This window comes from Delphinapterus leucas, chromosome 12, assembly GCF_059928025.1.
Source record: "Delphinapterus leucas isolate spDelLeu-1000000601 "Yukka" chromosome 12, BTC_Dleu_Yukka2, whole genome shotgun sequence".
NCBI classification, from domain to species: domain Eukaryota; kingdom Metazoa; phylum Chordata; class Mammalia; order Artiodactyla; family Monodontidae; genus Delphinapterus; species Delphinapterus leucas.
In genome coordinates, this window is record NC_143140.1 from 28,099,354 (window position 1) to 28,126,780 (window position 27,427).

The 27,427-nt window shown below is 38.2% G+C and overlaps 2 protein-coding genes across 16 annotated transcripts in view; one reads left to right on the forward strand and one right to left on the reverse strand.

Moving 5' to 3' along the window:
- The window catches only part of ORC3 (origin recognition complex subunit 3), a 77,813-nt gene extending 60,613 nt beyond the window's left edge, over positions 1-17,200 (forward strand). For 14 of the 15 annotated variants that reach the window (XM_089921832.1, XM_089921822.1, XM_089921823.1 and 11 more), the window contains one exon: positions 24-17,200. In XM_089921832.1, the coding sequence (XP_089777958.1) occupies positions 24-129 (106 nt within the window). In that variant the 3' untranslated portion in view covers positions 130-17,200. Of the gene's footprint in view, positions 1-16 lie in introns of all 15 variants that reach the window. The other variant, XM_089921824.1, reaches the window with a different exon arrangement.
- AKIRIN2 (akirin 2) lies at positions 6,634-25,506 on the reverse strand. The gene is made up of 5 exons (XM_022552476.3): positions 24,710-25,506; positions 10,339-10,482; positions 8,385-8,534; positions 7,256-7,327; positions 6,634-6,980 (listed from the first exon to the last, which is right to left on the reverse strand). The coding sequence occupies exons 1-5, from the start codon at positions 24,942-24,944 to the stop codon at positions 6,970-6,972; spliced, it is 612 nt and encodes a 203-aa protein (XP_022408184.1). The 5' UTR covers positions 24,945-25,506; the 3' UTR covers positions 6,634-6,969.
- Between the last annotated feature and the right edge of the window lie 1,921 nt (positions 25,507-27,427).

Here is a 27,427-nt window from a genome sequence, read left to right on the forward strand (position 1 = left end):
ATTTCCTTAGCTATAGCCTCCAGTGCTCGGTTTATTAGAGCTGTTTCTGAACTAGAACTTTTAGGATTTATAAAACCTACCAAACAGAAGACTGACCATGTGGCAAGGCTAACATGGGGAGGCTGCTAGAAAGCAAATGAGTGAAGCCAGAAAGATAGCATTTAGCTTAAGAGAAAAAGGAGACCAATCATATTTACACACCGGTGGAGGAAGATTGCTTGGGAAGAAGCATAATGTGTAATCCCTGTGTGATGTTTAAACAGAAAAGTAGACTGTTAATCCCTATCAGGAATGTATCAAAGCACCTTTGGAGTACTTTAGAATACAACAAGTAACATGCTAACATTGCAAGTAGAACCTCTCTCAGAGTATCACTGCAATTTTCATTCATTAAGAAATTATGAATAAATTGTTCTTGAACATACATAATGTATAAATGTAATAAATTCCTTTGTCTAGGGGTATCTATTAATATGCATTTAATTTAATAGTACTTATTCCTGCTCCCCCAGTTTCTTGCACTGGCATTCCTCACTTTAGTAAATTATGTAATAAGATGAAGATTCTAGAGGTTTCTCCTAGTAACTACAGAGGTTCTAAAACTTCCTCTGCTGCCCCATTTCTTTTAGTCATACAACTTAAAAAACCTCAGGTTGTTTGGCTTTATGCTTAAATGCAGTAAATATTCTACTTCAGGAAGACCCATCATGGAGTCTTAGAGCGTCTAAGGCCTTTACAAATCACATCAACCTTTTAAGACACAGATGAAATGACATCTGAATCTCTTCCATGACAAGAACGCATCAAGACAATGAAACAAGGAGACCTCAAGTTCATTATTTAATATTCTATTTCCAAGAGAATTCTGGGATGTGTCTTTAAGTATACTCACTAACATACCAAAATTACCATGCAAATATGACCAGGAGAAAAAAAGTCCAAATTCAGTGAAGACTGTTTTAGTTGCAAACCTTAGAACTGTGTACTTGCAGGTCTTTTTGTGTGTGTTTGCTTTGAGGACAAATTTAATGTATAACTAATTGTTTTAAAATTTAATGTAAACTTAATATATAACTTAAACTTCATTAATTCTGGAGTGTAAAGGAGGTATTATGAGTATAAAGGGCATCTTAGCCCTCTGGCAACAGGGTGGGCCAAGATGACATTAATGGATAAATGCTCCCTTCCCCACTTCCTGCTCCAAAAACTAAAAGTGCTAGATGAAATATACTCCAAAACAAATCATCAGAATGTTCCCAGGGTTAAAAAGAAAGGTAAATCCCAAGGTACCAGAAATAATTACAAGCCAGAGCAGAAAGTGTCTAGCCCTACAAAGCTTTGAGACAGTTACCAGAGTAGCATTAGTTCAGATAGATTAAGTCTTACTGTCTTCATCTAAAAGATGCCAGGATTTCTTACTCAGTAGAATTTAAAAACATGTACATATGCACAAAGGGCTGTCAACTTGGAAAGTAAGGAATTTATGATATGTAGACATAAACACCACCACCAATAAGGAAGAAACTGGACAAATAAGAGGCTTTTGACACCTTGGAATCCATGTGTTAGAGGCAGAGCCTCTGTCACCTAGGGGTCCCTGAATGAGGGCATGGAGCAGAGCCTCTGCTAGTGCTCATGATCAGAGCAGAGAATAGATTTCTACTGTGTGAAGTTTTCCACGATTTATCTTAACAGCAACTAGGTCACTATTTTTTCTCAATATTCTCTAGCCATTCTCCTCCAATCAGAGGTGTCCTCGATCATGTGTTTCATTTTTGACTATGGTTGGTAAAATCTAGGGAAAGAATGTGTGAATGATTTTAAGGATTTTCCACCTATTGTCTAAGTGAGGCAATCAGCAATACTCCATGTCTGATTAACGTGAAGACACCATCAATATCTACAACGCAGTTTCCTCAGCTTTCAAATGGTGCAGATGAGCGTCAGATAAAATTGTTTAGAAACCATTCCTTTTGACAAAATGCTTACACTGTAAGGTACAGAGTCTCACACAGACCAGCAGATTTATGTCAGTCTGAGGCACTTGAGGGCTCTTGAGCCCTGCTTCCTTTCTCTTTTGCTAGGCATTTAGTTGAATTCAGCCTATCTAAATGCATGTCAGGCACTGAACCACTCTGATTTTTCTTACTGTCTACTTAAGGATTAGGTAAGAGTAGCAGGATGGAAACTGTTTTGTAAATATTCAATTGAAGCTGTAAAATTGAAACATGAAGCTCATTTGTGGTAGCCATTAATGGAGCACAAAACCCTCAAGCCAGCCTATAAAGTGTCAGCTTAATTATGTCCATTCCTTAATACTGTAAAACCTCACAAATGGGATATTCTGATGCACTAAATCTTGTGGTTAATGAAATACTAATCTGAAAAGTTTGAAAATTTCAAACTGTTGAAGTAGTTTGAAATTTTTTCACAAAATATTGAGCATGTACCATGTGCCAGGCACTGTTGCAGGCCCTTGTGATACTTCAGTGAGCACAGATCTTTGCCCTCATTGCATTCTAGCAAAGAGTACAATGATTAATTATATAGTATATTACAGAAAAAAACGAAACAAACAGCAAAAAGAAGCAGGATGTCATGCTGCAATTTTAAACAGTGGTCAGAACAGGCCTGAGATGACGTTTGAACAAAAAGATTTAGTCATGAAGTTTTATGGAAGAAGTGCATCGTACACAGCGAACAGCCAATAACAAAGGTCCTAAGGGCAGTACGCAAGCTGCACTGGAGGAACAGCAAAGGCGGCCAGTGTGGGACACGCAGTGAGCAAGAGGTGAACTCCAAACTGAGGCGGGGTGGAGGGCAGGTAAGTTATGGCCCTGCAGACCATTGTAAAGTCCTTACCGTCTATAGGTGGGAATCCATCTAAGAAAGACTTAGACCTTTAAGGGATCACTGACTGCTATGAGAACAGACTGGAATAGGTTTGGAGACACAAATAAGGCAAAACAAAGACCAACTTGGAGGTCACTGAAATCATCCAAGCAAGACACAAATGTCTTCAACAAGAGTAATAGTAGAGATGGTGAGATTTTAGATGGATCCAAGATCGGATGAAGGATGTGAGGAATTCAGGGCTGTTTTTTGGCTGAGAAACTTCTGAATGTAGATGCCATTAGCTGAGGAGAAGTTTAAGAGGCAAAAAAAGGAGTTTGGTTTTGGACGGGTCTTCAGATCTCTTATTAGATATCCAAGTGGACAGGTCACATAGGGAGGCGAATGTAACCATCTTTAGGATTAGATGAGATTACCAAAGTGAGTATGAGCAGAGGGGGCAAGGAGCCCAAGGTCAAACTCTGGTTATGTTTTAAAGTTCAGAGAAAGGAAGACTGGGCCAGCAGCCAGTAATGGGAGGAGAATCAGGCAGGTGCGGTTAGTACCTTGCAAGCCAACTGAACAAAGTGTTTTAAGGTCAAATGTCGATTAGATTTAGCAATGTGGAATATATTGGTGACTGAGTGGTTGAATAGTGAAGACTAAGCCTGGTAGCCGTCACCTACCAGATGACCTAACAAGTGTCTAAACTTACCACTAGTCCATACTTATCACACAGAGCCATAGTTTGTGTGATACACTGCGGAGATCATAGCATCATCTTATACAAAAGGTTTAACCTGAAACTAATAAATGCTTTAGACCTAACTTCCAGTTTACAGTAAGTGCAAAGGGATAGAAGAGATTAAATTAATGACAATTAATTAATGACAAAGAAACATTCAACAGAACAGGCCTAGTTGTTCCAGAAAGTCAGAATCTTGATTGAATCCTACTTTAGCGAGAAAGCTGCAGAAGACATTTTGAGGACAAATGGGAAAATCTGAATATGGACTAGATGTTAAAGTAGGGAAGCATTACTTTAAGTGGGATAATGTTATTGAAGTTATGTAGGAGAACCCCCTTGTTCTTAGATGCATCATGTATACATTCTTTGAAGCAGTTAAAAATATACATATAAAGCAAATATGGCAAAATAATTCTTCCCTTTAAGTGGATCGTTGGACCAATCTTTCAGCTTTTATGTTTTGACTTTTTTCCTAATAAAAAAATTTGGTGACAATAAAATAAAATATACCCAACTGAAGAAAAAAAAAATTTGGTGACAAAAGGAGCGGGGAGGGGGAAGAAGATTGGAAATTTAGAAAATCCTTGAGCTCTGCTTCAAAGGTTATAGAACAGAAAAATAGGTAATAGCTAGAGAGGGATTACAGGATCAAAAGACTTTTAATAGCATGTTTATTATGCTTATGGGAATGATCTAGTAGACAGAAAGGAAACGGAGGCAGGAGAGCACTGCTGGCCCTGTCTTTGAATGAGCTAATGCTCCTCAGCTAGGGCAGAGGCAGGAGCAGAAAACTGGAGCCCCACCAGTGAGCAGACAAGGACAGGCTCATGAGGTGCTTGAGCAGGATATTCACTTATTAACACCGATTACTGTGTAATTGTGAAGTAAGGGAGTAAAGAGAACCCTAACAAGGCAACTATTGTATATTCACTGCCAACCCTAGCTGCTTGGATCAGCTGGGGAGCATATTTAAACAGATTCCAGCTCTTCCCTCCCCACTTCTTTAGTCTTCTAAAGCAGTCTCTGTGGGTAGAACCTGGGAAAGCGCTCCAGTTAATACTGCTCATGCAATCAGTGTCTCATTTGGAAACCATTTTCTGTAGGGATATAAGGTCTTGCCATAGGCCAAAGATAGCTTTGATATTTTAAACCTAGAATCTATTTTTTTCAGATTGCCTGTGCCTATTTTTCCTAATACAAAGAACTATACCTGGTGATGTGCCTTGTTAATAGTGACTTACTGAACACATTACAGTAACCTGAGTACAGCACCACACCAGCACTGGCTTTTACTGTAAAAGAATAAGATGACTGTTTGTTAGCACACTAAATTCTGAAGATACTTACTAGAAGCAGTTTCAGGGCTCTTTGGGAACTCAAAGTGCGGCTGGTTATTTGCACTAATGACCACCTACTGGGTCTGTCTAAATCTTGGATTAACTACATCCAAGAAGTTGCCCACATTTTTTATTTTCTGAAATCACCTCACACACTAAAAATCAGTACGCAGCCTATGAGCTAGGACTTTTTGCTAAGGTGGACAGCAGAAACTTGGCTGTGGAGGAAATTTTGTTCTTGATCAAAGCTGAATCTAGAATTAAAACATATTACTTGTGGCTCCATTCAGATTGCCAGCACTGATTTCCTTTTAGCATATCTTGCCCGGTAAATATAAAAACCAGCTCTTTTATAAATTTAAATCTACATAAAAATTCACACATGCTTATTATATAAAAGAATGTTCGCTATTTTGGGGTGTGAGAAGGGATAAAGCATATTTACAGTCGCTCTGCCCCCCTCCTCCACATCTTAACTTACTGCTTGCATTCTAAAATGCTGTCCCACTACACCAGCAGTTCTCGGCTGGGGACTGTTTTCTTCCCCCAGCCCGGACATCTGTCAGTATCTGGAGGCACCTTTTTTGGTTGTCACGACGGGGGGAGGGTGCTACTGGCATCTAGTGGTTGAGGCCAGAGATGCTGCTGAACCTCCTACAAGGCACAGAGATGATAGTCTCCCCACAACAAAGAATGAATCTGGCCCAAACTGTCAGCAGTGCTGAGGTTGAGAATTAGTCCATTAAAACCAGGTAGAATTATCCACCCTACTTAAGGTCAGCCTGCACTATATACCAATGTTTGTCAGGCACTTAAATGGGCATATGAATTACCTGGGGATCTTGTGAAAGCCCTATACCCCTTTTGGCCTTGTTTTAAAGAAAGAATTGGTGAAATATAATCACTGAAGTTAAAAAGGAGGAAAAAAAATTCTTTTTGTATCTTCCACTAATTAGGTCAATTATAAATATTTATGTCCCAGCATATTTGACTTAATTAGTAGAAACACGCTAAAAGAATTTAACAAAAGAATTCACTGAAGTATTTTTCCTCACTTCATCATAGGAAAGCTGTGTTTGGAAAGCATGTATGTAAAGGGAATTAGATGTGCTGAATCATGCTTTCATATAGTGTCCTTTAAAAAAGGTAAAAATTCTAGTTGTTACAACTGACCTATTATTTAACCTATCATGCAGTCAGAAGAGAAACGATTTGGAGTCAGAACTCAGTTTGTGAAAATAGCACTCAAATCTTAGATTACTTGGTATGTGAAAAGACTGATTTTGAAATCTTATCAATTAACTTCACTGATCCCTGGACAATGCTTACGTTTAAAACACTGGCTTTATTCAAATACTACCCATCTGTACATTAAAAACAAGCAGATTAGAAGTAAATGTTTTATTCTTCCAACTAAATTCCAGTACTACAAGGGCAGTAAAACAATGATACACTGGGAAAAAAATGCAGCAATAAACATTTGTTAAAAAGACTGATAGAATAAATAAAAACTACCAAAAAAGGGTGGGGGTAAATCATATAAACCCATTCTGAAACCCCAAGAAGTCCTGGAGTACAGAAATGCCCTCCTCCTTCGCTATTTCACAGGAAGCACTGAAGGCTATTTGCTTAATAATGTCCTGGGATTACACTCTACATTATTAATAACTGGTTACAGCTTGGTTGTAGTGCACAATTAAAATCACACTAACTTCATCTGAATTGTCATTCTACAGTTTTATTTACACAACCAGTGAAGGGCATGTTCTTAGAATACCAGCTTTTCCAAACATTAATATAAGAAGCCAAATTGTAATGATACAGCAAATGAGGCCACTGGCATTAATACAGGTAGCAAAGGTCCACATCCGGGTGGTACTGACATCAAGGAAATTTCCAAAACCGGTTGCTGCCTAGGAGTGGTTGCCACTGACGAAAGCTTGAAACAACCTGTATTCACAGGGGGTATTGGCATTGCTGCATGTTGTAACTGGGACCTCTTGCAACAACGCAACAAGGAACAAGGCAGCCCACAAATGCAGAAAACATGATTCATGAAACATCTAAAGGGAGAAAAAAGGAAAATTAGGGCTAAGTTTAGGTCAAAATTTAAACACATGCCAAATCTTCATCCCTAATATTTGCCCCTAGGTATTTAAGTAACCAAAAGTAAGCCTTAGTAAAGTTTTGCTGCCTACTTCCCTCCAAACTTTTTCTCCATGATTTTCTGTTAAATTCTCTTCTTGGGTATGAAGATAATTATAATAAACTATAATTATAACAAAAGTCTTCTCCGTAAAAGACTGTCTTGTTTTTGGTTTAAAGATGAAATACTTACAACTAGCAGGCTGTTCTCCATATCGTCGCATTATTTGATCATGCGTGAACTTCACAAATGCGTCATATTGTTCTATAAATAAAGATAAACATCAATTACATGATTTGCAAAAATGCCCTCTTCTCTAATATATTAGAGCCACACAAACTGAAAAGTCCAATATATATAGTGAGACAATTCTAAGCTGGCACTTATTCAGACACAAAACCTCAGTAATAATAGTTTATCAGATGGAAAGAGCATGGAGCTTAGTCAGGAAACCTACATTTGTTCAAATCACACAACCTCATGTATAGGCTGGGTGGGGCTTATTTCTTAACCTATTAAATTTAAAGGGCTTGAAATAAAAAGATACTTTCTCCTCTGAAAGTTATTATAAGTGGTCTATGAATGGCAACTTACTGCAATGAGGGGAAACAAGACAACAAAAGCGTAGCAAAATATATGATACATCCATACATCCAAAATATGATACATCCACCTGTAACCTAATCAGGTGCCACAGAAAAAGATGTTATAAAACTAAGCAAATTCTCTCACCTGTGTTAGCATCGTGATTGATTTAACTCCTTAATCAAGAAGTTTACAATATCAATATCCAGTAAAAATCTGGCTTAAAAATCCAGGGGGAAATTCTGATTAAGTTACCATACATAATATATTTACTACATTTAAATTACCAAATTTTATGGGAAAAAAATTTTTTTTGGATAATTTAAAGAAGACTGCAGCAGCTTCATACTCTAAAATTAGGTACACAGTGCCAGTTAGATTACTTCAAGTGTCCAGAACTGATGGCAAAATTATAAAAGGTACAAAGTCAAAAAACCCACAACCAAATTGAGCTAATAAGTATACAGCCAAAGCACAGGGTATACCAAAAGAAAACTCTAGTTCCCTAATACTGCTGCTGGTCTACATGGCTAACATACTATTTCTTAAGGTCACTAAGGAGGACCACGAGCTATAGGAAAGTTCATTTCCTTTCTTGAATGAAATTCTCTGGTTCTTAGAAAACACCCTGTACCAGTACCAGTGTATAGGGTAATTTAACTGATGTGAAGTGTATGTGGGAAAGAATGCATTTCTTAGGATGAGTTTCTGGGAGACTCTAAAACTCATCTCATACCTGCAAGTTTTGTGTTCAATATTTCTTCATACTCTTCTCGAACTTTCTCTTCACGCTCTTTCAATAAACGTTCACAGATCATCCCAACCTGCCGTAGAGTGAATAAGGGCTGCTCTTTTTTTAATGGTGAGGAGGCTGCTGATGGAGTCCCTATGTACAACATGAACAACAACAAAAACCGCACCAGATTTAGAGCCATCACAGAAAGCATCATCTAACTGAGGAGGTTTCACATGGATGTTTTCAATGCTTATATATCAATAAAAGCATTTTTCTATCAGCTTTTAGCACAGCATCTCCCTAGTCTTAAAACAGGTTTAATCCTATCAGCTTATGGCTTTGGAAGAACACAGCAAGATGTATGCCATCAAATATAAGGAGGAAAAAGTGTGAAGGTGAGTGGAGACAATGTGACAAGATACAAACTTAATTTTTTGTTTTTAAATTAATGATATCAGCTAGGAGAGACTTTATAAAAAGAAATACTGAGAATATATCCCTAATATTCAACATTAAATTTCACGGTTCAGCATCCTTAAAGATTATAATGTAGCAGCCACTTAGATAGTAGCAGTTTCTTCAGAATGCATTCCTCTTAAAAGTATTACTTAAGGCACTCTGATTTTCCAAAAACATTCCTCTTTTCTTGAAAAGAACATCTGAAATTAATCTTTGCGAACTCAGGATTATAATAGTCATCCACGGTAACACTGCTGCAAGTATTCTAGACACACACAAATACACACTTTTGCTATCAATTGTTTGTCCTGTTTATCTGCCCCAATTCCTCTTTTCACTTGCTCCTTGTAACTTGCATGACTGGGACCACTATGTCCAAAAAAAAAAAAAAAAGTATGTTTGTTTGTGCTGTGTCTACCAACAAGCTGTAACAGAATACCAGAATCCTTGTATTCTGGTATACAAGAATAAACTATACCAGCTTCAGTCCACAGCTACTAAAAAGTAAGCCTCTATCTTTATTTACTTTCAAATTCGCAGCTTTGTTAGTTGAGACTGCCAGTTCCTTGATCTTCTAAGAAGTGATGAATTATGATGAGCTTGGTTCCCGCTGAGGGTAGAGTCTTGTCTCTACCCTCACCTCCCCTTACCAAGTTTCACCCACTTATACCTGGCCCCCCAAATTGGCAGGAATACTGCAGAATTTAGTTCTGAACAATTTCATGTTTCCTAATCTAATTTTATTTGTTTTATAGCCTGTGAATGTTTGTTTTGTTATTCTGCCTGGTTTTCCTATCCCTGCTGGGAGGGAAGGGAAGGCAAGGCAAGCAGGCAACTACTGTCACACAAAAAACTATTTTCGCTGAGAACTTAAGTAAGAACCATCTTTGATGGCTCTTCTTTAGTAAGAAGTTTAACTTTCCCTTCACGTCAAACAGCCCTGAGTTTTACACCTTAAATTTTAAAAAGTGTATTTGCAAACTATTCTCTCCAACAAGAGGCAGGGAAAAAACCGATATAGGATCAAAATTATCAACCTTTAAGGAATCTATCCTAAAACACAAGTATGTGAGGGTATACGTTCAGGGACATTTTTGTAAATACTGTAATAGCAGAAATTCTGAGTCTATCTATCATTATTAAATAATTATGGGAAATCCATAAAATGGCATCATATTCAGCCATGGCAAGGTACATCTATACCTAATAGAGAAACGTGGCTATATCTTTTTTTTTTTTTTAAATGGAGGCTACAAATCATAGTATTTATGGGGAAGTCCACTTAGGAGATACTATATACAGGTGGTTGTCTTTGAGTCATGAGAATCCAGGTAGCTATTACTTTTGTACCATATTTTTAAGAGATCATGAATTATTCGTATAAATTTTTTTTTTTTTAAGCAAGGGGAGAAACAGGAGCTTGATGACCGAAGGCAACTTGTATTACTTTTTCCCATAAGTGAAAGGAAATGTTACTTAGTAAGTCTGTTATTACCTGGTGAAGCTGGTCCACTGAGGAGAAATGCCTGTGGCTGTGCATCAGAAGTACAACATGGATCTGTCTGTTGGAAACTAGTTTCTAAATGTCTTCTCTTCTGCATGCGCTTATACTCTTGTTTTATGTTGTACAGAATTTGTTCTAAAAGAAAAAAGTCAAAATTTGGCAAGATATAAACTTTCAAGTTAAAAAAAAATAGGTTGGGTTCTACCAAAAATATTCTCTTCAAATAATACCTAGAAAACTTATGTTCTGGGAGGAATTAGTTTCAGCATAATGGAGACACTCATTCAGAAACAGCACATACACACCACCTGGAATCCAGCTATTCTAAAATACCATTCTTTCTCAGCACTGACTAGTAAAAAAATAAGTTTTTCATTCACCATAAAGATAAGGGAGTCTGTGAACTGAAACACGTACTTAACTCAGACTCTGAAGAGTACCAAACTCAAAGGTCATTTATTCACCACACACATAACTATTAAACTAACAGGCTTTTTCTAAGACCATAAATAATTAGAAGCAGAGAGGACTATGTAAATACAGGCACACACCAGTGAGAAGTGACAGTAGCAGGTCAGCAAAATGACACAGTAGATGTGAACTAAAAAATCGTCATACATTAAATGGCCAGAGCCATTAATATTAAACTCAACAGAACTGATGAATATTACAGCATTAGCAGCAAAGTACTGTTCTGAATCTTTGGGGTAAAAACTCATGTAAAGTGATTGGTACATAACAGATACTCAATTAAGAACCACTACACCACAGTGCCATTATCTTCAACCAAACCAGGAGTAAACAAGTATAAGGGACATATCCTTCAGGCCAGTATGATACATTTTAGAAGATTTCTAATTCAAAACAGTTACCATTTAGCCTCTCCAGAAAATCCCTCCCTGAGGTTTCCACTCCCATCCAAATAGACTTTCTCACCACCACCACAGTTCCTAAATTAATAGTTATCCATGTGAAAACTACATCCCAAGAAGTTTATTAATCCCAATCCAAAACAAATAACAGGCAATAAAATGTTTCATAAATATAATGGAGTATAATTTCAACAATTCTACAATGATGCAATTTCAAAATGAACTGAAACTCAATTGAAGACTAAAGATTTATGTAAGATGAAAACAATCCTTTTTAAAAAATTTAATACTAGAGGTGTTTTTTTATTTTTAGGTATATACTTCTCATCTCTCTTTTCACTTCATTTCCCAGTAAGAACTTTTAGGGCTTTTGAGAGAGGGGACATCAATCAGTCCCGTAAGCATTTAGATTCTGCCAGTTTCATTATTGTATTGATAATTAGAAATCAAAAAATAAAAAGCTGCAAAAGATATATCCAGTGAAGATTTCATTTATGTAAATGTGTGTAAACAAATCCATTTTACATATACACGAATGCGAACTCACACATTGGAATAACCTCAGGATGGTTGTGTGAATGTCTGTATTTAATATTTTTCAGAATGTTAACATTTGTTTATACTAAACATGGTCATGTTCACTCCTTTTCCATTTATGTGAAATTGTTTATAATTTAAAAACAAAGTTACCAGTGTGAAATAAAATGGCTGTCTATTGAACAGTTAAGCACCTTGATAGAAAACAGGATTCCTAAGATTCACAGAGGTGACCAATAAAACTAGTGCAACATCCTATACCAACCAGGTCAGGCACACATATCCTCATTTTTCTTAAATAACAACTCTTTCAGTAGCGATATTCTAAAAGGTTTCTAAAGTAATGATGTTTCAATCTCATAGCAAGCTTCACTCATTTATCATTTTATGTTCAAAGCTACCATCCTGATCAAAAGTGTCATTCAAAGCATCCTAAAGTTTATTCACAACCAAAGACTTCAAATATATTAGCACAAAGTAACTTTTAACCTTAACCTCTTTTGTGTGACTTATTCTTTGATCACCACACAGCTGTCCTCAGATTATTCTTCCTTTTGCTTCACAAAATCAACCAAAGTACAACTAAGATGTACCAAAAGAATAGTTGTAACAGACCCAATTTGTTCATCTGAAAGTCTCAAACAAGATCTAGCCTAGGATTAACATAACATAGCTTTATAAAATCACCGTACCATCTAATATTTAAGAGACATCATTACAAGCAAAGGAACTGTAAGGCATAACTTACAAATGAATTCACCAATTTAAATGTAGTTTGATGAGTTCTGACAAGTGCATACATAGTCCTGGAACCACAACCACAATAATGAACTTTATCACCCCCCAAAAGTTCTCTCATATTCCTATTCACCACCTTTACCAACACCACTGCTACTTATCTGCTGTCATTATAGTTTTGCCTTTCCTAAAAGAGTGTAGATTTTTGCCTTCTTTCACTCAGCAAAATGCTTTTGAGATTCACACATGATGTTGCATCAACCAGTAATTCCTTTTTATTAATTAGTATTCCATTGTGTATACATCACAACTTATCCGTTCTTTTAGCAGACATTTGGATTGTTTCCAATTGGGGGCTATTATGAATATTCAAGTACAAGTCTATAGGTGGACAAATTTTCATTTCTCTTGAGTAAATACCTAGGAGTGGAACTGGATGGCCTGATTATATGGTAAGTGCATAGCTTTACTTTGTAGCAACTGCCAAACCATTTTCCAGAGTAATTACATTTTGCATTCCCACCAGTAATGTATGAGTTCCAGCTTCTCCACATCTTTGCCAACACTTGATATTGTCAGTTAGCGCTGAAGAATTTCAAATACTACTGCACTGCTTTTTATATCTATTATGATATAACTATGTCATCTAAGCCTCACTGTGCCCTCAGATGCTCTAATACTGGTAACGTGATCAACACCGTTATGAAGTGAATGGTCCAATTTAACTTGACCAAAACCCTCAACACTCAAAGTAGCAAAAAGCTAACTACAAGCTTCAAGTTCATGTTATCTTGGTTCAGAGGTATATGCAGTTTTGAAGCTAATAACCAAGAAATCTCCCCAGATTCAATATTCCACAATTCACATTTTAAGCTCAACCTACATATTTGGCCAACTTTAGTTGCTTCCATGCCAGCTGGATAAAGGCCTTCCATACATCAATAAAGTACCTATGTCTACTTAGTCTTAAACTACTTAAATCTAGCCATCTCTTACCAAACTAGAGGGTGACATTTTACTCCAAGTACATGTTAACTTCTGACATTGTGTTGCCAAAAAAATTTACCGGTCCATTAAAGAAAGTCAAATAAAGCTTCACTAACATTATCAGTTTTAATCATGCAGACTTCATATTTGGCTTATGAAGCAAAGATTAAATTTGCAGCAAATCACTTAGAGCAAAATATGGAGTTATTTTCACAATCTACTTTACAAATGGCTGTAGTATATCCCTTTTCAAAATCCTTAAAACTACATCACCCTTATACTACACGGTCAATCCCTGAGCAACATGGGGATTTGGGGGTGCAGACTCTTACGCAGTTGAAAATCCACATTAACTTGTAGTTGGCCCCTGTATCCAAGAGTACAGTTCCTCACGTAGGCGGGGTTCCACATCCTTGGATTTAACCACCTTTGTATGGTGTAGTACTATAGTATTTACTATTGACCTGTCAGTTCAAGCCCACACTGTACAAAGGTTAACTGTAAAATACTTGTAAGAGTTTCTTGCACTGTACTAGGTCTTAAGTGAAAGTCAGAATTAGCAAATTTATGACTAATGGCATTTGCATTCTCAAATCTAGTAAATACCATTGAGAATGCTAATAAAATTCTCCTCCGTAATAGGCAGATTGTCAGTGAGCCAGCACTTATTCCTTTGGAATATTAAAATATATATATAAACAAAAACACCTAGGTAAATGTGAAAAGAAAAGAAAGGCCTGGCCTGAGGCAATAAAGCCTGTTTACTCATCTTTGTTGCCAATGATTACTTGAAAAACCCTGGTCACAATGAACAAAGTCAACAATATAAACAGGAGAAAGTTGATGGGATACAAAAAATAACTGAGTTGATAATGGTAAGAGAAACAGCATCAAGATGGGACTGAGAGCAAAGGGAAAATGGAATTAAAAGCAACCAGAAATGTGTTTAAAGGAGAACCACAAAATGGGGGGTGGCGGTGAGGGGTTGTCAAGTATCTCTCTAGAGTAGAGTCCATAACCATAAGATGTCTAAAACTTGGTGATATGTGAAACTAAACTTTTGCTCCAGACTTGCATGGACTTCCTGTTTTCCTACTGACATAATTACTAGATCAAACAGTAAGGCTTCCTTAACAGTTTTAAGTTCAGGTGTGTAAAACCCCTTTATTATCACCTAATATGCTAATTTCTCTATGGAGTACCTTTGAAAACAAACAAGGTAAAAGTTCATCCAAACAGACTTAACTCAAACAATGGAATTAAAAATGAAATAAATCTTGAAAGCCTGTCAGTGCTAGGGAGGAACACAAATAAAATGAAAAATCTGTACACAATTAAGTACAGAAAACCTGCAGTAGCCATTAAGACCTAAAACGGAAACTGTTCCAAATAAAATAACAGACCAAATCTAGAGCTCAGAACTACACAGACATTGCCATGTCTACTTTATGAATTAAAACACACAAGAGTTCAGAGTTGCTATGGAGACCCATCTTTGTAATTCAGCTATTCTCCCAGATCATCTGATCAGAAACTAACACAGTTCTTATAGACTCCTTGAGGGAACCTTAAGGACAATGTTCTTATCCAGCCAAGAGCTATCTAACTAAAAAGAATGAGCTGATGCCATTTTAAATTTACTTCAAAATTACTGCTATGTCAAAGGAACCTGGAACCAAATTTTTAACATAAGACTGTTAAGTTGTATCTACAGTACTTTAAAAGCAACTGGCTGAGATTCTAAATTTACATTACATAATATTTTACTGTATAAGAGGCATTCATTTATCTCCTACAAGAGGAGAAATAACTATAATTACTACAGGTCAAATTCTATTACTTCACTGGAACTATAGTAGCCAATGATTACTTACTTGAAATAAATGGCTCAATTTATTAAAATCCTTCAGGTCTAAGTATAAATTACAAATTAACTGCGCAATGGGAGTCACTAAATGCAAGGAGTCCAACAATGCTCAATCAGCAGGTAGCTCCTCCCTGATATCCAAGAAGTTTCATACCTCTTTTATATTACACTAGATTCTAAAGGGATATATGTTAACCATGCTGCTTTTGTTGTTTACTTCTTTACTATCTGCAAATGTCTTCTCAAATAGCTTACAAGCTAGGAAAATACTGAGTAATAAGAACCAAAAAAAAGAAGTAAATGGTGAAGAGAAAGGGGAAACTGAACCATCCAAAATCCAAAACCCAAATATGCAAGCTACAGAAAACATTCAGTGCCAAGGCAAGTTTCAGCTTCTATTCCAATTAACCATGGGCCATCAAAACAAGGTAAGGTTTGGAAGGACAGAGAGCAGACTCCTTGAGGAGGGCTGTAGGGCAGCACAATCAAGCTAAAGAAGAAACACTCACACACATTAGGACACCCAAAACACACATATGCACATAAATATCGAGATACAGCATAACTGGAAACCAGTGGCTGCAAACTGATGATTTAGGAGCTAAATGGAACCCAAAGACATGTCTGGCCTGAATACTTTCAAAACAATGTGGCCAACATTTAAAAGTGGGTGATTTTACATTAAAAGTCAGATTTTTGGCTACTGCTGTTGCGGGGGAGTGGTGAGGAGGTATTGGACTATGTGGCAAAATTCAGCTGAAGAGCGGCTGCTACCTTTTGGGCTTAAGTTCTCAAGTGCTTCTAAAGCTTTAATGCACACGCAAACCACCTGGGGATTTTGTTAAAATGAAGACTATGAGGGACGGAGCCTGAGTTAGGCATTTCTATTGAGTTTCCAGGTGATGCTGCAGGCCAGGAGCAAGACTGGAATTCACAAGTCCTCACCTTGTTCACTCATTTTATTACTTGCCTGAACTATGGGCATTTAAATTTCTATCCCCTGCTTAAAATAATAACTCCTCTACTGTGGCAATTAAAAAGAAAAGTGGTTGGTTTATGTATTATTGGACATGCCAAGAAATGGAGGGGAAGAGAAGGAAAGCAGTAACTGCAGAGATTATTACAAGTACCAAAATATTAAGGATGATCTAATTCATTTTGCCACTCTCACCTGGATGGCTTTTGTCGTTCTGAGACAGACATACCACCCCGCCCAAGCAGGAAAATATTCTGTAAATCAGTTTAAACTTGGACCTACTTAAAGAGATTCATTACATGACAGTAACATACATATATTGATTCATTTATATGAATTTTATATTATTATGTGATTGAAAGTAGACAAATGCATTTGCTTTTCGATTCTGTCTGCTTTAAAAAGAGCAAGTAAGACTACCTCTTACGCCAGATGACACTGATTGGAAACCTACAGACATCTTTTGTTTATCCCATGTATTTTGTAACTTAGTTGTGAATACTTAAAAGTCAACAGATTTTGAGAAAATTCTGAATTCTGGGCGAAGAAAGCCTTCTGGGAAGGTATGACAATAAAAAGTCTAAACTTCCCATGGCTGGACCTGAGAGGAACGGTCTGAACTAAAGATATAAATTAGAAAGTCACCTGTAGGAAGTCAGGAGCATGCATGTGGTCACTTAGGGAGCTATTAAGCTAGACAGGAATGGAGCTGAACCTAGAACTAAAGAACTCCTAAGTTTATGGCCAGATGAAGACAAAAAGCAGCTGGAGAAGTGGAAGAAAACACTGCTATCGCAGAAGGTTAAAATACAAAAGGTATTTCAAAAAGAAGGGAGTGTCAGCAGTGTGAATGCTGTAATAAGAAAGGTCAAACAAGATGAGGATTGACTGTGTGCCATGGAAGTCATCAGTGGCTTGACAAAAGCTGTCTGAGATACAAATAAACTAGGAGTAAGTTGTGAGCAGCCAAAGAAATGGAAGCAAGTAGACTACCTGAAAGCTCTTTGAATTTGGTTTTGAAGTGAAGAATTCTGGATGACTGCTGGAGGAAAATGAGGATGCTTCATTTACTTTATAATGGGAAGCCTGACCATATTTAAAGCCAAAAGCAAAGATCTGGTTAAGAAAATCAGGTAAGGTTCCTTTGGAGAGAAGTGGGATTCTTCCCTCACTATTCATTTAATCTTCCTCAATGATACAAAAAAAAAAAAAAAGACAACCATTGGTAGTGTTGGTACTGGGAAAAATGAAGAAGCTACCATTTGATGGCCTCTATTTTTTCTGTGAAGTAAAAGGCATGGTTATTCACTGAAAAATGGCAGGACTGCTGGACAATGTAAAAAGTCCCGTTTAAAGTTGCCCTACTGTAACTATCTCCAGCACTCAGAGACAGGAAATGCTCTTAATTCTCACAACATCTCTAGGAGACAGATACTACTATAATCATATGCGTAATTTTACAGATGAGGAAATTGAGGCTTTGCTTCAATGTCTTCTGAAAGGTCATACAGCTGGAAGAAAGTAAACCCAAGCCTGAGCTCAGGGCCTAACCTCTTAACATCTACTACCCTCTCCAGTATTAGTACACCTAGCCAATATTCTGCTGAGTACCTAAAGTTAAAATGTATCACAAGGAGGAGAGCGAATTCTTAAAAAGCAGGATGTCAGTTAGAATAGAGGGATCCACTGCCACATATTATTAATACTTCATACACTGAAACGTCAAACTCTATGACTGTTAAGAAGGTAGTGACCAAAACGGAGCATAATTCTCATTTACCTAGAGCCCTGCAATTGCAATCACTGGCTGTAACAAAATAATTACAAGAAATTTTCATGTTACATCCGGGTATTTATAAAAAGGATGCTTCAAGTGTCTCTAAACTGCCCCTGCTGAGGACAGGCATCTATAACTAACCAGAATGTTTTATCGGTGTTTCCAAAGTTAGGAATTACTCTAGATTGGTAGGTCGGCATTACCACACATACAGGACTGATTACAAGACCAGCTTCTGATAATGTACTATTTCACCTTGGGCCATGGATCAGGTTCCCCTGTTCTGTCACAACCACCTAAAACCTCCTACACTTCTAACCAATTACACTGCTTAGACAAGTTTTTCTTCCAGAGAATTATATATCAGCACTAGGAACAAGGCAATCTTCTGTAACAAAAGGCAAAGTTCAAGGAAAGTAATGTTTGAAAAGTTGGCTTTCTGCAATCTTTCAAATTCTACTCCACATTCTATTCTTTAATTGCTACATCAGTTCAATGACATTATTTTTTTTTTAAAGAAACAAAAGAAAGAAAATCAACTCTTCCAGGTCCCTCCATCCAAACTGTCTCCCTTTAGTTTGATCTTTAGATGGAGTATTCTAAGAATTAACATTAACGGAAATGAAAATAAATGCTAATAAACCAAAGTCAGAATGCACATCACAGACTAAAACAGAAACAGCCAATACATAAGCTTCAATAGTAAAAGTGTGACTTAATTAAGTAAACCAATTTCAGTGCTTAGGCTGCCAAAGGTGAAAATAATGCTAATGTGGACAACTGTCCACAAAGAATTAAAATAGGTATTTTGATAAAGCATGAAGTTTATGGTATTTTTATTCTAGTTTAGCTGGCTTTAAAAAGTATCAGCAGTGGCAGCTCTGTCAGTCCCTGGACAGACTTTGTCTTTTCTTTGCCTAACCAGCATAGAATCTGGAACTCAAATGAGGTTCATAAAAGCCTGAACAAGTGACTTCTAGAGGAAGTATTTAGATTTTTTAAAAATGCTGAGAAAATCCAGATACATGAATAGATATAGAAATTAAGTCAAACTCAAAGGCTGTATTACTGAAAAAAAAAAATCACAGTAATAAAAGATCACATTTTAATAAAATCAAAATGTTGCAAAGCATTTATATTTCAGGATGACCTGCCTATGACATTTGTGACAGATAAAAATTAATGACTTACGATTTGTAAAGGGAGGAAGAAAGCTATATTCCAAGACAAACTACAAGCATATTCTGAGCTGTTTTTCTAGCGCTGGAAGGATAAAAACCACTACCACTACCCAAAAAAACCTATCATCACAAGAAAGATTACACAATCTGGCATAATGCAAAATTATGATCAAAAGGCTGAAAATAAATATCAAAGCTGACAACTTGACATACACTAGATTTTTAATTTACCTGCAAGCATTCTTTCCCTGCTCAATTATAACTGCAGTATCTTCTCATCATGCAAAAAAAATTTTGTTTTAACTTAAATCATTCAATCCCTCTAGAAATGAAAGCTCAGAACTTCATATTACAAAATATTTTCTCCTAAAAATCACATAAAATCTTTAAAAATGTAATTCTTCGAAACAGCAAATCTCTGAAAATGGTAAAATCCTTGTAAATGGGCTATTTCAAATACTGAAACGCACAAAACCATGTTTATCATCACTGTCCAGAAAGATGAGGGAATACTGAGTAGACTTCAAGCACCTCAAAAAAAGTATTGTTCAAAGTCTTAAACTAAATAAATGCTGTATTTCTTGTTACTACTCATTTGTTTGAGTCACAATTAAAAATATATGTTGTCACATATTGTGGCTTTATTGTCACAAAACAGTCTAAAAAGAAAAAGTGGCATAGAAGGAGGAGCAGAAATGAAATTGGATTTTTTTCTTAAATTTCCAAGTCTCTAAGAACCTTGGGAGATGCCAAGGCTTGATTAATTCAACAAATACATTCAATAAATATTTTAAAACTTTATTTGTGGTAAGACATTAACTAAGAGGGAAAGGATGGCAGATAAGAATACCTCTGGGGTTACTTTCAAACTCTACAAGTCCCATCTATCCCCTCAAAATCCAGGGGACATTCCTTTTAACTAACAGTCTTTGCTACAAGACTGCCACTGATGCATCACATTTCTCAGGTGTTTAGAAAGTTGTAAAACATTGGTAAGCTGAGTTCTAGAATCCTTATGCTCAGCAGTAAAACTGAAGATGAATCTCTTAAACTAGATTCATTTGTGAAGACCTCTTTACCATCTGCAGATGGTTCATATAGGCTTGAACAAGTATTCCACCCTTGTAGGTAGTCTTCTCAAAGTCAAGAAATTCACTGTGGTTTCACACATGCATAGAGAACATTCTGTGAGTCAAGAGTACTAGCACAGTATTAATGCAAAGACTTCAAGGACCATAAACTGCTGGTTAATTCACTTATGAGTACTTGAAAAGACCCAACCCCAGTACCATTCATTATCTTGTTTCATGAACCAACTATCCAAGAGGTCCAGACTTAACCTATGCTATCATTATTGCATTCTTCTTTAAATGGAAAGAGAATCAAAGGTTTCTTTTCTAAGAGGAAAAATAACACAAAACTGGGCACTTCCAATGAATCTCTTATTCTCAACCTTTCAAAACAAAAGCATTTCTATCACTGTCTTCCTGGGTCTATCTAAACACATAGGAAAGATCTATCTGAATAATACCCAATATATTCTCTTTCCTATAAAGCCCTTTAAGAAAACTGAATACATTTATTATTCTCCTTTACATCTTAGTGTATGTCTCTGTGGCAACCATGGTGGCTAGGAGCATTTTCACCTAAAGAAGAGCTAACAACCCTGTCCTCTGATGTAGCCATGTTTACCCGATGTGTTTCTGTGCTCAAGATAGGCTTTCATTTTCCTACTTTCAAAACAAAATAGCTCAATAATGAATACAACTGCATGCTGCTTTTAATGGCTATAAACGTACATGATTATTAAATGCATAATTCATACAACTATTAAATAAATGCAGCTACATACACAGTCCTAAATAAAATATCAGGTTTGAAATCCAAAGTACAAAGACCATTAAAAACAATTTATTTGCCAAATCCACTGAGAAACTAGAAGCAACTTAACAGCTGTCTAAATAACCACAAAATATTAAAAACACTTCTGGCTCAATATGAATGACATCTGAAATGAAATGTTGCCTCCTCCAACAGACATCTCATTTGTTTGTGTAGAACCATTTATACTTCATTTAAGCCAGCTGGTGTCTCCATTTGCAGGCATGTATCAATGTCTACAAAACAATCTAAGTTCCTGTAAACCCTTCCCCATTCACAAGCTGCAATTTCCATTCTTGATGGCAAGTTTCCAGCAAATACAATGAATTTTTACAAAGGCATTTAACTCTTCATCCAACTCAATTCCTAAGGCAGACTACAGCAATGGTAACAAGTCAAACAATGTATATAAAGGTGCCTAGCAAACTCACAAATAGGTTGAGTCCATAGAGGGATCACTTCACTCAACCACTCATTCATTCACTACACAATTATGAATAACAACGTCTTGGATTTGACTGACAAGTATAATATTTTGGTTTTATTAAAATAATTTTGTTCTTGGGAATGTCACGATAATCTTTTGGCTAAATGATAATATTCTGAGATGTTTCAAAAACCAATCGACAAGGATAGAACACTCAATCTGTTTTCAACTAACTTGCCAGGATGAGTACTAATGAAGCTAAGAGAGGCATTCATTTTCCCAACCACAGCCAATGGTTCCCCTCCCACACACCTTCAGTTGTCATTCACTTTTCCTTTTCCACATCCAGGGGTTATTACAGACCTCACTGCTGACACCCTTAACCAGGGTTGGGCAAACTTTTTCTGAAAAGGACCAGACAGTAAATATCTGAGCTTTGGGAAAATACAGTCTCTGTCACAATTACTCGACCCTGCTATTGTAGCCTTCAAGGGACATGGACAATGCTTAAAAAAAAAAAAAAAAAGAATGAGCATGGCTGTGTTCCAATAAAATTTATTTGCCAGCTCTTTCATTTTTCCTGGTATTAAGTTGCACTAGTTTGAAAAATATTGATTTAAATAATAGTCATCAAGTCAAACTTTGGAATAACCTTCCTGGGATGACTAAAACAAAAACAAAAAACAAAGTTGGGTTTAAAACAGATGTCCTAGTTCCTGAAACTACTAGTAAAGCCTCAACATGACTTCAGCTACTTATCAGAAAACACTATATACATATCCAGAGAATGATAAAATCATGATAAATTGTGCACATGCTCTGAAAAAAAATTCACTTCAGTAGTCTAGTTGTATATTGTTTAAATTATATTTGAACTCACAGAAGTGAAAACAAAGAGATTCCATAGAGCCCCAATCAATCTCAATTTGGTAAGTTGCTTTCTGTTCCCAATCCCAGCTACTTATTTCTGCTAAGGACATATGGGTATTCGCTCTTGTAAAGTTTAGGTATGACCACTTTTAAAATAGGAATCTAAAAATTAGGTATTTGGGAAAATTATTTCCAAGTTAGATAACATGAAAACCGGGAAGCTCTCTGATACCTGCACAACACTGCAGCTCCCATTATGACACCATGATTACAAAAACCATTACAGGAGCATGCCCAAAACTGGCCATGTAAACACAAGGCTAAATTAAATTACATGTAAAGTGTCACTCAAAATCATAGTTAAAAACGTAAATTTTAGCAATTCAAAACTTATGCAATTTTAACTGCTTTTCTCTAGTTGAAATAGCTTAAAAAAAACTTTTCACAGGCTAAATAAATATCAGGGTGTGGTTTTAGAGTTCAGGATATGATCAAACTTCGAGTAGATGTCAAAAACACCTTGAAAAACAAAACAGCAATATTTTGGAAAATGTGAATCTGAATCAGCAGGCTTAAACGATTCCAATAATTCCAGTCATTTTACTATTACCGTCCACTTAACTGAAATGTAACATAATGTGCAGCCAACTGCATTAGCCAATGCTTCAAATGTATCAATGAAATGACAAATTTGCAAAGGATCACAATTCTTTCTGAATTAATTCCCTTTAAAGTGAGAACAAATATAGCCCCTAGCTGACTTACCTTATATGCTCAAGACTATTTTAGCATTTAGATATACTTTAACTCCCAAACCTAACAATGTATTAATTCACACCCCCCCCCAATGAAATTTATTGGTTAGCTAGAGCTATTTTTAAGTGGCCTTATGAGGTACAGACTCCACAGTATCATTTCAATTTTCAATGACAGCATTTCACTAAAAAGACAAACTCTAAAAATAATGTTAACCACCAGGAGCTCATTCTTGACATTGTTTCAATAGCAAAAAATGGTAGCCTAGGCATTGAGGTCCTCCCCATATATTTGGGGAAGGATATTTTAAAAATCTGACCTGAAAAAAAAAACAAAAACTAAGTCAATTCCAAATGGAAGTTACCAAATGCAGGTAAATACTGCCCACAGATTTTTTTTTTAAGCTAACGATAAAGAAACATGTAAATCAAATTATGAAAAGGCTTTGTCTACAGATGTTATTACCAAAGGCTAACACACAGGAAACCTCTGCTTGCTACACACACAAAGGAAACATTTACACTACAAGTCCACAAAAACCTATCTTAAGACTGTGCCAGGAGCACACAAGGATTTTCGAAGTACAGAAAAAAATGGACACACACATGCAGTACAAAGCAGCCAAAAGGTAGTTCCCCACAGTCACTTTCAGGAAATGTCTCAAGATGAAAAGCAAAAATAGTCTTAAGTCCCTTGGAATCTTGGGTTGATTTATTATTCCCAAGGCCTGGGCTTTTTCTCCCAACAGACTTTATCGGGCAGAAATAAAGCACTTCCAACTAAAAGCAACTACTCAGCCCCGATTTTCAGTACAATTTGCTTTTCATTAAAAGTTCGAGTTTCTCAAGGTCTAGACGTATAGTGCGATCAGATTACGGCACTCGGGAAGAGCAGTTTCTTTGTTGTTGACCCTGCTAGGGAAACAGGTCTTGACTCAGCCCAAGTGGCGTTCTTGTGGGTGATTAATGACAGGCCTAGATCTCGCCCCAGTGACATCCCTCCCCACCCCCTCCGTACTAAAATCAGCCATGTCTAAAAGGGAGGAGGGGCTGCCGCTTCGCCTCCAACCACCCAGTTCCAGACTTGATAGGTGCAACCAATCGATGCCGGGGAGACAGCCACCAAGAGTCGGGTGAAACGCGTGACCCTTCGCTTGCCTAGATTTCCGTGTAGCACCCTCTCTGATCATTTCCGCTTGGGCTCTCCAGACTACGGAAACGCTCAATTCTGGTCCCTCGGCGCAAAGAAAAGGACCTTCCTCTTCCCCACAATACCCGGCGAGGCACGGCCCCTACCCACCCCCCTCCCGACCCCCCCCCAAGGGTATTCCCATTGTGTCTCCGAGGCTGGAGGAGCTCGTGAAAAGAACTGTGGTCGCCCGAGGGCTCCGCTAAGCGTGGGGGCGGTCCGGCAGCCCAGTCCCGCGGCCGCGGCCCGGGCCCTCCAGTCCTCTCACCCCCTCCCCCCACGGCGGCCGCGGGGCCGAGTCCCACCTGTGGTGAGGCGGGAGGAGACATCGCCGAAGGGAGATGGCTCCATTCGGAGATACTTCTGCGGCGAGGTGGCGGCGGCCGAGAAGGAGGCGGCGGTGGCCGCGGCGGCCGACGACGGGGAGGCGGCAGCCGAGGTGGGCGCCGACAATGGCGCACATCGCCTCCGCTTCGGGGACGCCGGGCTCAGCAGCGGGTCGAAATCCAGAGTCCGTTTCAGAGTGGCTCCGCACGCCATGGCCGGGGTGTCGGGCTCGTGTAGGGTCGGGAAGGGGAGGACGAGGGAAGGGGGGCAGAGTGGGGCCCCGAAAAGAGCCTAACTGACCGACTCAATAGCGGAAAGGCCGGTGGCGGAGCGCCGGCAAGGGGAGTAGAGCCGCCGCCGCTGCTGCTGCCTCCGCGGCAGGGGCAGTGGCCCGGGCCGGCCGGGGCGAGGGCGGGAGGGGCGGTGGCGGCGGCTCACGCCAGCCGCGTCGGGGGGGGGGGGGGTGGCTCTTCCGCCTCCTCAGGCGCGGCTCCCCCGGGAGAGGCTCCGGCCGCCCCCGCCGTCCGTTCGGGCTTTGCGCCGCGCCTGAGGCGCTCCTGCGCGGAGACCGGCTCCCTCAGAAGTCTAAACCAGCCCCGTAAGGTGTGAGGCTGCAACGCGGCTCCTAAGACGCCCGAGCAGCGTCAGAAGCTAGAGAGCGTCGGTCGATGCGGCGGGATTGAGAGGTGGCGGCGGCGGCAGCAGGAGCGCCACCGAACACGTCCAGCCGCTTCCCTCTCCACTGTACGAGTCTTCCACCCGCCGCCGGCCCCAATATGGCGTCAATAACAACGCCGCCGATTCAAATCCTGCGGCCTCAGGGCGCGTGCGCATGGGCGGCTGGCCACCCCCGTGGTGCACTCCTGGGAGTTGTAGTTTTTCCCTGTCGGGAGGAATCGGCGTGAAAAGCGATTAGGGAGGAGTCATGGAAACTACGACTCCCGTCATTCAAGGCGCGCGATTCCGAGTTCCGAATTGGAATTTAAATCCCCCTACACAGCTTGAGTGTAAAAGGAACAGAGCGAAAGAGAAAAAAGAAAACGCTCAGAGAGAGTGGGAGAAAAGAAAGTCAACCAGTGCGGAAAGCAGGCTCAAAAAAAAAAAACCTTTAAAATTCAGGACATAGTTGTCCTGGTACCGCTCCCACAGTGACTTAACAACCGGGAAATAGAAAACTAAGCCAACCTAGAGGTTCAAGACTGACTAATTTCGGTAATAAGAGTGCCAAAAACAAAACCTGTCACAACGACGGGCTAGGAAATGATAAGATTTTGGAACCTATTTAGGACTTCAAGAGAGAACAACAGTAGTAGTATCAGGTTACAGGAACCTTGATTGAACTCCATGCTTTCCCCTTCCCAGGTAGCTGCTTGCATCCACCTACTAAATTCTGCAAAGCCAGGTTTACCCTGTAAATGAATAGGATTTGAACGACGTACAGAACCAAATAGTTTTGCTTTGGATAAAAAGTTGGTGATATCAGAAATTGCACTGTCTCTGTTGAGTACTGGTGTATATCTTGTGAATGGTAAAAATTAAATCCAAAGACACGATGAAATGTCTGGAGAGTAGATATTGGACCCATTTTGTAAGCAGAGAAAAAAAAGTTTTTTTCTAAAAGTTATACTTCTAATCAGGTACCTAAAATAAAAATCAAATACAGGATTAATAAAGTTATTTATGTGAAAAACTGTCATTGGTCCTTTGCCTGTGGAAGCTATCACCAGTCCAATACAAAACTAGTTATCTATGTGAATGCCATATTATCAAATGATCATGAGTATCAAATACTGGCTTTCAATGCTTATTTATTCCTGTCATTTATTCAGTAACTAAAAGATGTACTATTTTGTACCATTTTGTCTATTATTCTTTACACCATTTTTGGACAGTAGCTTAATATATTATTGTTTTATAGAACTGTTCAACCCTTCAAAGATCAGCAGTGCTGATCACACTGCCTGTGTCAACAACTAAGTTGTGCTAATTTTAACATATTATACTGTTCGGAAAGTATCTTTGGAAAAAGAGCAGCATTTAATGAAACAGCAGCTGAACTGACACCTAATAAGTAAATTTTTACTAAATTCTGAACACTCCATGAAATCTATGATATGGTGAAAATAACAGACTATACATATTTTATGTAAATGAGTAGGAAAAGCTATGTTGACCAATGGAAAACAAGCAACAAAGCATTTATGTTCCTGGTAAATATTTTCTGAAATTAAGATTTAACCTTAAATTATAGAGCTTACTTTGGAAAAGGAATGTTATGAGTCAAATTGTGTCTCCTCAAAATTTATATGTTGAAGTGCTAATCTCAGGTATCTCAGAATGTGACCATATTTGGAAATAGGATCATTTCAGATATAATTAGTTAAGATGAGGTCATACTGGAATAGGGTGGGCCCCTAATCCAATATGACTGGTGTCCTTACAAAAAGGGGATATTTGGACACAGATGGGTAGAACACCATGCGCACATGAAGGCAGAAACCTAGGTGATGCATCTACAAACCAAAGAAAGCCAAAGATTGCCAGCAAGCCATCAGAAGCTAGGAGAGGGGCACGGAACAGACCCTTACTCACAGTCCTCAGAAGGAACTAACCCTGCTGATATCTTGATCTCAGTGTTCTAGTCTCCAGACAGTGAGACAATAAAATTCTATTGTTTAAGCCACCCAGTTTGTGAT